This window comes from Nyctereutes procyonoides, unplaced genomic scaffold (genome assembly GCF_905146905.1).
Source record: "Nyctereutes procyonoides isolate TBG_1078 unplaced genomic scaffold, NYPRO_anot_genome, whole genome shotgun sequence".
Taxonomy (NCBI): domain Eukaryota; kingdom Metazoa; phylum Chordata; class Mammalia; order Carnivora; family Canidae; genus Nyctereutes; species Nyctereutes procyonoides.
The window spans coordinates 25,210,200-25,223,732 of record NW_026575140.1 but is presented as its reverse complement, the minus strand read 5'-3'; the positions used below and the strand labels follow the sequence as shown (position 1 = coordinate 25,223,732).

Genomic DNA, 13,533 nt, shown 5'->3' with positions numbered 1-13,533 from the left:
CCCCTAGGGGCTTGTTTGTATTCCTGTTTCCAGGATGTCATTGAGGCTCCCACTTTTTTTCTTCTTAAGATTTATTTATTTATTTATTCATGAGAGACAGAGGCAGAGACAGACAGAGGGAGAAGCAGGCCCCATGCAGGGAGCCCGATGTGGGACTCTATTCCGGGTCTCCAGAATCACACCCTGGGCTGAAGGTGGCCCTAAACTGCTGAGGCACCTGGGATGCTCAAGGCTCCCTCTTGAGTGGATGTTACAATGAATCACTAATCCTTCCATGTAGACAGATTAGAGGGAGGGAAATGCTGCCCTTGTATTTGAGTGGGAGCTGAATGGTGATGTGGGGTGGTTTTCTTGTCATCTGGTGGCCTTTGTTGTTTTTTTGTTTTTTAGTTTTTATTTTAATCATCTGGCACTGAGGACAAGTACACTTCTTTTCATCTTTTTAATGAATGAATGAATGAATGAATTAATGATAGTCACAGAGAGAGAGAGAGGCAGAGACACAGGCAGAGGGAGAAGCAGGCATCCATGCACCCGATGTGGGATTCGATCCTGGGTCTCCAGGATCACGCCCTGGGCCAAAGGCAGGCGCCAAACTGCTGCGCCACCCAGGGATCCCATCTTTTTTTTTTTTTTTTAAGATTTTATTTATTTATTCATGAGAGATAGAGAGAGAGAGAGAGAGAGGCAGAGGCACAGGCAGAGAGAGAAGCAGGCTCCACGCAGGGAGCCTGACGTGTGGGACTCAATCACTGGACTCCAGGATCAGGCCCTGGACTGAAGGCAGCGCTAAACCGCTGAGCCACCCGGGCTGCCCAGGACAAGTACACTTCTTAATCCCAAACGCCTCTTCCCCCATCCCCCCATCTCCCTCACCTCTGACATTCTTGGCAACACCTGTTGTTTCTTGTGACTGATTTTAACTTTTTTTGACAGGTGTGAGGTAGTATCTCATTGTGGTTTTGGCTTGTATTTCCTGATGATGAGTGATGTTGAGCATCTTTTCATGTGTGTTGGCCATTTGTATGTCGTCTTTGGAGAAATGTCTATTCATGTCTTCTACCCATTTTTTAATTGGATTCTCTTTTTTGGGGGGGAATATTGAGTTGTGTAAGTTCTTTATGTATTTTGGATACTAGGCCTTTATTGGATATGTCATTTACACATATCTTCTCTTGTTCTGTAGGTTGTCTTTTAGTTGTATTGACTGTTCACTTCGCTCTATAGAGGCTTTTTATTTTGATGAATTCCCAGTAGTTTATTTTTACTTTTGTTTCCCTTGCCTCAGGAGACTTATCTAGAAAAATGTTGCTATAGTCAATGTCAGAGAAATTACTGCTTGTGCTCACTTCTAGGATTTCTTTCTTTTTTTTTTTGGGGGGGGTTAAGATCTCACATTTATTTATTTTTTAAGATTTTATTTATTTATTCATGAGAGAAAGAGAGAGAGAGAGAGAGGCAGAGACACAGGCAGAGGGAGAACCAGGCTCCATGCAGGGAGCCTGATGTGGGCATTGATCCCGGGTCTCCAGGATCAGGCCCTGGGCCTAAGGTGGCACTAAACCGCTGAGCCACCTGGGTTGCCCCAAGTTCTCACATTTAGATCTTTTTTTTTAAAAATTTTTTATTTATTTATTTATTTATGGTAGTCACAGAGAGAGAGAGAGAGAGGCAGAGAGAGAAGCAGGCTCCATGCATCGGGAGCCCGATGTGGGATTCGATCCCGGGTCGCCAGGATCGCGCCCTGGGCCAAAGGCAGGCGCCAAACCGCTGCGCCACCCAGGGATCCCTCACATTTAGATCTTTAATCCATTTTGAATTTGTTTTTGTGTTTGGTGTAAGAAAGTGGTCTAGGTTCATTCTTTTAGCTGTCCAGTTTCCCCAATACCATTTGTTGAAGAGACGTTCTTTTTCCCATTGGATAATCTTTCCTGCTTTGTTGAAGATAAATTGATCATAGAGTTGTGGGCTCATTTCTGGGTTTTCTATTCTATTTTCTTCATCTGTCTGTCTGCTTTTGTGCCTGTACCATATTGTCTTGATCACTACAGCTTTGTAAGATTTTTAAAATTGATTTTATTTTACTTTTAAATTTTTAAGTAATTTTTAGACCCAACATGGGGCTTGAACCTACAATCCCATGATTGTTATATCTGTAATATAACTTGGAAGTCCAGAATTATGATGCCTCCAGCTTTGTTCTTTTTCTCCAAGGTTGCCTTGGCTGTTTGGGGTCTTTAGAGGTTCCATACAAATTTTAGGATTGTTTGTTCTGTGAAAAATGCTGGTGGTATTTTGATAGGGATTGCACTAAATCTGTATATTACCTTGGGTAGTATAGTTAAGTATTTTAACAATATTTGTTCTTCCAGTCCATTCTCATGGGATGTGTTTCCATTTCTTTGTGTTCTTTTCAGTTTCCTTCATTAGTGTTGTATAGTTTTCAGGGTATATAGGTCTTTCACCTCTTTGGTTAGGTTTATTCCTAGGAATCTTAATGTTTTTTGGTACAGTTGTAAAGGGGTTGTTTTCTTAATTTCCCTTTCTGCTGCATCATTATTAATGCATGGAAATAGAAAAAAATTATGGATGTTGATTTCATATCCTGTGACTTTACTGAATTTATTTATCACTTCTAGTAGTTTTTTGGTGAAGTTTTTTGGGTTTTGTATATAGTATGTCATCTGCAGATAAAGTTTTACTTCTTCCTTACTGATTTGGATATCTTTCATTTCTGTTTGTGGTCTGATTTCTTAAGTACTATGTTGAATAAAAATGGTGAGAGTGGAAATCCTTATCTTGTTCCTGATGTTAGGGGGAAAGACTCTCAACTTTTCCCTTTTAGGATGATGTAAGCTGTGAGTTTTTCAGCTTTTATTATGTTGAGGTATGTTCCCTCTAAACTTAATTTTGCTGAGGGTTTTTGTCATGAATGGTGCTATACTTTGTCAAATGTTTTTTTCTGCATCTATTGAAATGTCATGTGATTTTTTTTTTAAAGCTAGAGATTTATTGTTATTTTGTGAATAATAAATTGTCAAATTGGTTATGACACTATCCCACACTGTATACCACCATTCGCTAGTACAGAAGTTTTTTAACCAGACTGAGGCATACGGCAGAGAGAGCAAAGACACATGAATACCATCCTTAACAACCTCCTCTAGTCATGCCTCCACCTTGATCATCACTCATGTTTTCCTCCTAAGGAAAGTGTCAGAACAGTGTGTCATATGATTTTTATCCTTTCTCTCATTGATGTCATGTGTCACATTGATTTCTGAATATTGAAACACCTTTGCAGCTGCAGAATAAATTCCACTTGATTGTGGTGAATGATTTTTTTAATGTATTGTTGGATTCGGTTTGGTAGTATTTGTTGAGGATTTTTGCATCCATGTTGATCAGGGCTGTTGGCCTATAATTCTTTTTTAGTGGAGTCTTTATCTAGTTTTGGTATCAGCGTAATGCTGGCTTCATAGAATGAATTAGGAAGTTTTCCTTCTTCAATGTTTTTGGAATAGTTTGAAAAGAATAGGTATTAACTCTTTTTAAGTGTTTGGTAGAGTTCCCCTGTGAAGCCATCTGGCCTGGACTTTTGTTTTTTGGGAGATTTTTGATGACTGATTCAATTTCTTTGCTGGTTATGTGTCTTGTTGAAGTTTCCTGTTTATTCCTGTTTCAGTTTTGGCAGGTTATGTGTTCCTAGGAATTTATCCATTTCTTCCAGGTTGTCCAGTTTGTTGGTATGTAGTTTTTCATAATAATGTCTTAAAATTGTTTGTATTTCTGGGGTGGTTGGTTGTCACTTCTCTGTCATTCGTGATTTTATTTGGGTCCTTTATCTTTTTTTCTTCATAAGTCTGGCTACAGATGTAATCATTTTTATTGCCTTTTTTTTTTTTTTTTTTCAGAGAACCAGCTCCTGGTTTCATCTTTTTTGTTTTAGTTTCTATATTGTTTATTTCTTCTCTAATTTTTTTAAGTATAACTTATTTATTTATTAAAAGATTTTATTTATTTATTCATGAGAGACACAGAGAGAGAGGCAGAGACATAGGCAGAGGGAGAAGCAGGCTCCATGCAGGGAGCCCGACATGGGACTTGATCCTGGAACTCCCAAGATCATGCCCTGAGCTGACAGCAGATGCTCAACTGCTGAGCCACCTAGGAGCCCCTCTTCTCTAATATTTATTATTTCCTTCCTTCTGCTGGTTTTAGGTTTTGTTTGTTGTTCCTTTTCCAGCTCTTCTGCGAGTAAAATTGTATTGTTTGAGGTTTTCCTTTTTTTTTTTTTTTTTCCTTTCTTCTTAAGGTGGGCCTTTATTGGTATAAACTTTGTACTTCAAACCACTTTTCCACATCCCGGAGATTTGGGGCTGTTGTGTTTTCATTTTCATTTGTTTCTGTGAACTTTTTTTTTCTTCTTTGACTTCTTGGTTGACTCACTGATTATTTAGTAGCATGTTTTACCTCATGTATTTGTGGTCTTTCCACGTCTTTTCTTGTGGTTGATTTCTAGGTTTATAGTGTTGTGGAGTTTGTTCTGCTAGTCTTCAAGTCGATTTCTGGGGCATTTGGGATAATTTGATAGTTATCTGGTTGTGTTCATGGGATGAGGTGAGCCTAGGGTCCTGCTCTGCTGCTATCCTCCTCTACCTGGTTGCTTTTTGTGTCTGCACCACCTCCTCTTAGAAGAATTATGTCGTGCACTTCGGCACAAGTGCTGAGGGCCTCAGATGCAGTGGCGGTGGCTCTGCTGGTGAGCTGGGCCGGGGCAGGGCTGTGTGTGGCTAGGGGTTCAGTCGTCTTGGCAAAGGCTCATAGTGGCACTGCAGGGCTGATACCCATTCCGAAATCACTAGCACTCCCTGGGCACCCTCAGTTCCTGGCTCTCTGCAGTGTTGTGAGGGGTGACCCTTCTTGGCCACTCCTGCAGTGACCTTGTCCCCTCATAGAAGAGTCTGGGTGATACCATGCGTTCAGAAGTGGCTTCATCATATAGAATGTGTTTGTTTAGGAAAGAGGCCTTTTCAGGGCTGCTAATACATTGTGCTCCTGAGAGTCACAAAAAGATAACACAGTTACTGTTTTGTATAGGAATATATTTTTAATTAAAATAAAAAAACTTTATTTATTTGAGAGAGAGAGCAGGCACGAGCAGGCAAGAGGGAGAGGGAGAAGCAGGCTCCCCATGGAGCAGGGAGCCCAAAACAGGACTCGATCCTAGGACGCTGGGGTCAAGACTTGAGCTGAAAGCAGACACTTCACCGACTGTGAGCCACCCAGGTGTCTTTTTATTTTTATTTATTTTATTTTTTATTTATTTATTTTAAATTTTTATTTATTTATGATAGTCACACACAGAGAGAGAGAGAGAGAGAGAGACAGAGACATAGGCAGAGGGAGAAGCAGGCTCCATGCACCGGGAGCCCGATGTGGGACTCGATCCTGGGCCTCCAGGATCGCGCCCTGGGCCAAAGGCAGGCTCTAAACCGCTGTGCCACCCAGGGATCCCCTTTATTTTTGTTTTAAATGAACTTTCAGCCCATGCTGTGAGGCATGCAGAGCCACAGAGCTGTGGCATTGTGAGATTACAGGAGGCCAAGCAGCTGTTTCCCTTTGGATGCAGTTGAGCCTCTGTTTCTGCCGTTCTGTGATATGTACCTGGGTGGGTGGCACTGCCCCTTGTGGAGCCAGCCGCCTGGTCTCATGCCCGCCTCTCCCTCCAGGCCTCTTTTGGGAGCACAAGGGGCTTCCACAGTGGCAGCAAGAAGACACTGGTCTTTCTCTTCAAGTTCCTGTCAGACCTCGTGCCCTTTGAGGCTCCAAGGTACATGCAGGTGAGCAGCCACCCAAGGTGCCTCAGGCAGGGGCAGTCCCACCACTCACCATCCTGCTGGTTTTCCCTGATACACACGTGCCAGCTAGGGATGTGATTGTGCACTCGGCATGGAAACCATGTTTATGATGGTAAAGTGCCCGGGAACCAGCCGCTTGTCCATCCCTAGGAGGTGGTTGGTGAGCACTGGTGTCGAGTGGAGGGTGACAGCACACAGCCCCCCACAAGGATGAGACAGGTCTATGTGCTGGCATAGAAGGATGTCCTTGGCACCCACTTGGTGGGAGGAGCATATATGCGTATGGCACAGCCCCATGTTTGTTTTCTTAAAATGATAGATATTTTCTTTCCCTCCCTCCCTCCCTTCTTGTAGGTTCAAGTTTTTACTTAAATTCCAGTTAGTTAACATATAAAATGGTGTATTTTTATATTGAAGGAGAATCAACAGAATATACCCCAAAGTGCCTGTGACCATTTCCTTCCAGAGGTGGAAGACATTACACCCTTGTATAGAATTTGCATTTTTTATAACAAAGCTGTATGAATCTCATGGTTAAAGATGCCTTATTGCAAGCTTTCTTTTTTAATTAGATAATGATGCCCAGCATTCTATGGAGTGTAGGACATTGGAAACTGATTCTTCTTTTTGTAATTAAGAAATTTGTATTACATTCCAAAGAATACATGTGACCTAAGGGACATAGACTAGAGACTGTATCATCACCGAGTGAAGCTCAAAACTTCCAGCCTGCCCTGAGGGCTGGACCCTTCATCTCCCTGGGGCACCACTGTGTTTGTGCTGCAGGAGACGGGGTGGGGGTTTGGGAGGGTGAGGAGGACAGGGGAGTGGGGTTGGGGTGGTGCCAGGGTCAGGGAGGGGCTTGCCTGGCCCGCTTCTGAAGGAATGTGCACAGGTACACTTGGAGACCCTCAGCTGTGATTTTTGTCTGTTTTACCTCTAGCGTTAGCCCCCTGTGGACTTTGGGTAATCCTTGACTCTCCTGCCATCCACAGGAGTACAAGTATCCAAAGCAAGCTGTTGCTGTTTCCCAAGAAAGTCACCCATAGGTCATGGGCTGACATAACCCTGCTCTGCCCACAGGTGCACATTCTCTACCCCCCGCTGGTGCCGAGCAAGTACCGCTCTCTCCTCACAGACTATGTCACACTGGCTAAGACGCGCCTGGCTGACCTGAAGGTGAGTCTTGGCCTCCCTGCCGTTCCACTCCCCTGCAGCAGTGGCTTCCTCAGCCTCTCCCCACAGAGGCCAGGGCCTTATGCTCCTGACCACATCTCCTCTTCAGGTTTCAGTGGAAAACATGGGCCTCTACGAAGATCTGTCTTCAGCCAAGGACGTCAGAGAGGTAATGTCACCTCGGTTCTGCTATCACCTGTGGCCTCTTGCCTGTGCTCACCAAGCATAGGCTCATTTCCTGGGACTCTGAGCCTTTTCTCCCTAGTATAGCTGGAGGATGTGAGTTAAATTTTCAGAACAGGAGCAAAGCAACTTAGTGTGTGCAGGAAGGTCTGTCTTTTAGATCTTGAATCATGTGGATTTGCATTACAGAGGCTGTCTTTAAAATGGGACAGGAGAAAGATCCTGTATTTCTGTGAATTACAGGAAAAAATGTTAACTATATTTACATAAGCCAAATGTCAGATGGTGGTATAGTTTGTGTATATGTTATTTTAAGACTTTTTTTTTTTTAAGATTTTATTTATTCATGAAAGACACATTGGCGGGGGGCAGGGACAGACACAGGCAGAGGGAGAAGCAGGCTCCATGCAGGGAGCCTGACATGGGACTCGATCCTGGGTGTCCAGGATCATACCCTGGCCGAAGGCGGCGCTAGACTGCTGAGCCACCTGGGCTGCCCATTTTAAGACTCTTACTTAAAGGTTGTGAGTGGCTGGAGAGCCCTTAAGGCTGCCATTAAAGTATTAGGTTAATATTTTAAGTATTTAATGTTGGTGTCTATTAACATTGCTGTCAATTTTTTAATGTTGGTGTCTATTAACATTGCTGTCATAATTTTTTTAACTCTCAAAAATTAAGTTCCTTCCCCTTCCCACTTCAGAGTTTTTCTTTGGAACCCTGTATTGTCCTAGGGCAAGCCCAGGGGGTGACAGAGGTTCTCACAGGTGTTGACTGGTCCTTGGGGTGACTCTTTTGAGGTGTGATCTTTCTGAGACCTTGAAACAGCAGTCGGTCCCTTTCCGTGGACTCGTTGTTATTGGTTTGTGGCAATATTCCCTTGCTGTGTTGGCAGCGACCATATTGTCCTCCACCTTGAAATGGCAGGGTTGTCTTTGTGCTGCAGGGTAGGCTGATGGCACCCTTCTCTGCTCAGTCTCTTTTCTTTCGCATCTTTTGTCTTTCCCATCTTCCCTGTGTGGAACCAGCCCCACAGCCAAGCTCACCAGGATGTGGAGAAGGCCATCGCAGTGTTCGAACACACGGGGAAAGTCCCTGTTGCCGTCATGGAGGCCAGGTAGGGCCATGCTTCCTGGAGATGTCCCGTCTATTCTCAGCTGCTTGGAGCAGGGTGGCTGTTGTATTTGTGGATGACTGAAGGTAGGTGTTCCAGCACCAGTCCTGTAGTGAGGTGGTACCTCAAAGAGCCCTTGCTTTAAAATTCATTTTCTTTTTTTTTATTTTTTTATTTTTATTTTTTATTTTTTATTTTTTATTTTTTTAATTTATGATAGGCACACAGTGAGAGAGAGAGAGGCAGAGACATAGGCAGAGGGTGAAGCAGGCTCCATGCACCGGGAGCCCGACGTGGGATTCAATCCCGGGTCTCTAGGATCGCGCCCTGGGCCAAAGGCAGGCGCTAAACCGCTGCGCCACCCAGGGATCCCCTAAAATTCATTTTCTTGAGGAAAAACCAATGGATATTGTTGAGTAGAGCCAACACAGAAGGATGAGATGAGCCCATGGTTTAATAAACGATTTTTCATCAGTGCTCCATGGGTGACCAGTGTGGAGCCAGGACTGAACTGAATAGCAGAATTTTGTTGAATTTGGTGTGATCCGGAGACATCTTGAACTCTGGATTCCACCAGTGTGGGCAAGGTTTTTGAAGGTATTGCTTTTCAGAAATGTGAACCGAGTCTAGCTCCCAGGATTTCTGAAATTACTCAGGTTGCATGGCTGTGTCTCACACAGAGTGTCTTCAAGATCCCTGGGATGCAGGCCCGTTGTCCCTTTGCATGAAATGTCCCAAAACAGTGAAAAACTGTGGTATAGGGGCACCTGAGTGGCTCTGTCAGTGAATGTCCAACTCTTAGGTTTTGGCTCAGGTCATGATCTTGGGGTCCTGGTATCAAGCTCCATGTTGGGCTTCATGCTCAACAGGGAGTCTGCTTAAGATTCTATTTCCCTTTGCCCTCCCCCCCATTCACTGGCTTGCCAGCACATGCGTGTACTCTGTTCTCTTCCTCTTTGAAATCAATCAATAATTTTTTTTTAAGATTTTATTTATTTATTCAAGACAGCCACAGAGAGAAAGAGAGGCAGAGACACAGGCAGAGGGAGAAGTAGGCTCTATGCAGGGAGCCCGACGTGGGACTTGATCCGAGCTCTCCAGGATCATACCCCAGGCTGAAGGGAGCGCCAAACTGCTGGGCCATTGGAGCTGCCCTCAATAAATAAATCTTTAAAAAACAAAAACAACCCTGGTATAATATCACAGTCATATGACACAAATGAAACAACTCATGTGGTGCCACCCTGTGAATGGCAGTGACTGTGGAAATGGATGTTCTCATAGTTTTCAGGAAGATGCTCTAATGTTTCTGTCATCTGACCGAGTATGTGATGCCTCTAAACGTGCTCTTCTGTGTTGCAGTATCTTCAGGAGACCCTACTACATGTCGCACTTTCTCCCTGCCCTGCTCACACCTCGAGTGGTCAGTACATGTGCTCATGGACTTGGTGCCCAGTTGGCAGAGAGCAGATGTTTGACTTGCATCACATCTTCTCCCACAGCTCCCAAGAACCCCTGACTCCAGAGCGGCCTTGATAGAGTCCCTGAGGAGGTATGCAAGGACACGTGTTTCCAGAAGGGCTTTGGACAAATGCAAAAAATTGTGGGTTTTTTTTGTAGAGAAAAGTGTTTTATCACATATGTTTTTATTGATAAAATATTGGCTCAAAATTTATGAAGATGTTAAAAAAATTTCTTTAATTCTGAATTTCATTTTTTTTTTTTTAAGATTTTATTTATTTATTTATTCATGAGAGACACAGAGAGAGAGGCAGAGACACAGGCAGAGGGAGAAGCAGGCTCCTCGCAGGGAGCCTGATGTGGGACTCGATCCCAGGACCTGGTTCATTCCCTGAGCCGAAGCCAGATGCTTAACCACTGAGCCAACCAGGCGCCCCTATTTTTAGCTTTTTTATTACACATTTATAGCTACAAAAATGTATGTGTATATATGGACACATCACACTATGTCACTCTGCGGTTGGCATTTCCACTCACCCTGGTGGCTGTGGGCTCTGGGTCACCACTGAACCAAAGAGTTGAGTTCTGTTCTGTGGCTACAATTCCTTGTTGCACAAAGCGAGGTCCTCATGGCCTGCAGAATACCTGCCTTGATTAACTTATCTATCCCTGTAACAGAGCTCTCAGGTTACCTGAAATATAATGTATTAGTAGTGCTTCAGTGAACAGCCTTGCATGTATTTCCATGAAAACTCAGAATTTTTAGTGGAGTTTTCCTTAATTTTATAGATTAATTTGTGTATAGTTGACTTTGTTATGGTAACAATGTTTTCCTTCCATGAACATAGTATATCTATTTAACCCTTTCAGTAGTAGATTTTTCTATCTTGTAAATTTTTTTCTTTTTTTTTTTTTTCATATACTGCTAGGTCCTTAGATTTTGTTGTTAAAAGTGTATCATTTTCTTTCTTTTATTTTTATTTATTTATATTTATTATTTTTGTTATTGCTGAGGTATAGGTGCTCCTGTATCTAATAACCCTGTTTAACTTATTTCTAATAGGTGCTTGGTAATTTTCTTTGTAGATAATTGCATTGTCTACAAGAATAACAGTTTGTCTTTTCCTTTTTGATCTTTATACCTCTTCATTTTTGTCTCATTGTGTTGGATAGGCTTTTTAGGTATAATATGAAATTGTAGGGATAAGAAGTTAGCATCTTGTTTTGTTCCTGACTGAAATTGGAATGCTTCTCAAGTTTTACCTAGGGACGCCTGGCTGGCTCCATGGTTGAGCGTCTACCTTCGGCTCAGGGTGTGATCCCGGAGTCCCGGGATCAAGTTCTGCATCGGGCTCCCTGCATGGAGCCTGCATTTCCCTCTGCCTGTGTCTCTGCCTCTGTGTGTGTGTGTGTGTCTCTCATGAATAAATAAATAAATCTTTAAAAATAAAAAATTAAAAAAAATAAAGTTTTACCTATACTTCTATTTGCTGTAGTCTTTTTATATTTTCATATGCTTTTTACCATATTAGGAAAGTTCCCTCTATGTGAATTTGCTAAAGACTTTTAGCATGAATTTATACCTTTGTTGCATCTCTTTTTTTTTTTTTTAAGATTTTATTGACTCAATCCCAGGTCCTCAGGATCACGCCCTGGGCTGAAGGCGGCGCCAACCGTTGAGCCACCCAGGCTGCCCTTTCACTGCATCTCTTAAGATGATTTTTGCTATTCTGTAATCTCTAATGGGGTAGATTACATTGACTTTTCCACTGTCCTTGCATTCTTGGATCATTTCCTACTTGGTAATGATTTCTTTTTTCCTTTTTTAAAGACTATTTATTTATTCATGAGAGACAGAGAGAGAGAGAGAGGCAGGCTCCATGCAGGGAGCCCAATGTGGGACTCAGTCCTGGGACTCCAGGATCACGCCCTGAGCAGAAGGCAGGTGCTCAATCGCTGAGCTACCCAGGGTCTGCTTGGTAATGATGTTTTATATTATATAGACTGTTGTATTTGGTTTACTGATCCTTTATATAGGATTTTTGCATCTGTGACTCATATTTTTTTACTCATCGTGGCTGCTTTGACTTCAAGGTTATAAGCCTTACCTCTTTCCTGTCTCCTGAAACAGTCCATGTAATGCAAGGATTCTGTGTTCCTTTTAGTTTGGTGAAGGTTGGCTATAGTCATCTGTTCCTAGTGTCTGTTTTAGAGGCAGAGGCAGACTGTTTTTTTTTTTTTTAAGATTTTATTTATTTATTCATGAGAGACACACAGAGAGAAAGAGAGAGGCAGAGACACAGGCAGAGGGAGAAGCAGGCTCCATGCAGGAAGCCTGATGCAGGACTCGATCCCAGGACTGCTGGGATTATTCCCTGGGCCGAAAGCAGGCTCCAAACTGCTGAGCCCCCCAGGGATCCCCTAGAGGCAGACTCTTAACAGCTAACTTAGTTTATTTGAATGGTTATTGGTTTAGTCGTGTGTTTTATTTATTCTTGAGTTAGTTGTATATGTTTCTACAAAACCATCTATTTCATCTAAATTTTCAAATTTTATTGACATAGTATTGTTTATCACGTGTGTGTGTATGTGTGCATACATATATATGTATATATGTTTTGAGCAGGCTCCACACCCAACTCACAACCCTGAGATCAAGACCTGAGCTCAGATCAAGAGTTGAACACTTAACTGATTGAGAAACGCAGCTGCCCTTCGCTTTTTTTGTAATTCCTGCTAGTGTTAATTCTGCCCTTTTCTTTCTTTTTCTTTTTTTTTTTTTAAAGATTTTATTTATTTTTGAGAGAGAGAGATCATGTATGAAAGAGAGCACAAGCAAGTGGAAGGGGAGAGGGAGAGGATGAGGCAGGCTCTCCACGGAACAGAGAGTCTGATTCAGGACTCAATCCCAGGACCCTGAGATCATGACTTGAGCCAAAGGCAGATGCTTAACCGACTGAGCCACCCAGGTGCCTAATAAGTTCTTAAACTGGTTGTTAACTCAGTGTTTTATTATCTTTCTTGTGTGTACATGTGTGTGTGTGTTAAGATTTTATTTATTCATGAGAGTCACAGAGAGAGAGGCAGAGACATAGGTGGAGGGAGAAGCAGGCTTCATACAGGGAGCCCAGTGCAGGACTCGATCCCAGGACCCCAGGATCACAGCCTGAGCCAAAGGCAGAAACTCAACCACTGAGCCACCCAGGTACTCCCGCTCTGGGCTTTTCTTATATGGCTTTTATAATATTTTTTTTAAAATTTTTATTTATTTATGATAGTCACAGAGAGAGAGAGAGAGGCAGAGACACAGGCAGAGGGAGAAGCAGGCTCCATGCACCGGAAGCCCGATGTGGGATTCGATCCCGGGTCTCCAGGATTGCGCCCTGGGCCAAAGGCAGGCGCCAAACCGCTGCGCCACCCAGGGATCCCTGGCTTTTATAATATTGATGTATGTTCCCTCTATCCCTACACTGGAAGAATTTAAATCAATAAAAGATACTATACTATGTCAAATGCTTTTTCTATATCTATTGAGAGGATCATACCATTCTTGTCCTTTTTTATTAATGTACTGTATCATATGGGTTGATTTCTGGATGTTAAAGCACCCTTGCAGCCCACGAATAAATTCCACTTGGTTCTGGTGAATAACCCTTTTAATGTTCTGCTGTATCCTATTATTAGCTAGTATCTTGGTGAGAATTTTTGCCTCCATATTCATCAGGGATATTGGTCTATAAT

At 42.8% G+C, this 13,533-nt stretch overlaps 1 protein-coding gene across 8 annotated transcripts in view; it reads left to right on the top strand.

Annotated features, from left to right (window-relative positions):
- FANCA (FA complementation group A) overlaps nt 1-13,533 on the top strand; it is a 60,254-nt gene that overhangs the window by 17,116 nt on the left and 29,605 nt on the right. For 7 of the 8 annotated variants that reach the window (XR_008661842.1, XM_055305076.1, XM_055305075.1 and 4 more), the window contains exons 15-20: nt 5,733-5,843; nt 6,945-7,040; nt 7,147-7,206; nt 8,246-8,334; nt 9,694-9,754; nt 9,834-9,883. Coding sequence is in view for 7 of the 8 variants with exons in the window: in XM_055305076.1 (XP_055161051.1) it covers nt 5,733-5,843; nt 6,945-7,040; nt 7,147-7,206; nt 8,246-8,334; nt 9,694-9,754; nt 9,834-9,883 (467 nt within the window). In the remaining variant the exon portion in view is untranslated. The remainder of the gene's footprint in view (nt 1-5,732; nt 5,844-6,944; nt 7,041-7,146; nt 7,207-8,245; nt 8,335-9,693; nt 9,755-9,833; nt 9,884-13,533) is intronic. The other variant, XM_055305074.1, reaches the window with a different exon arrangement.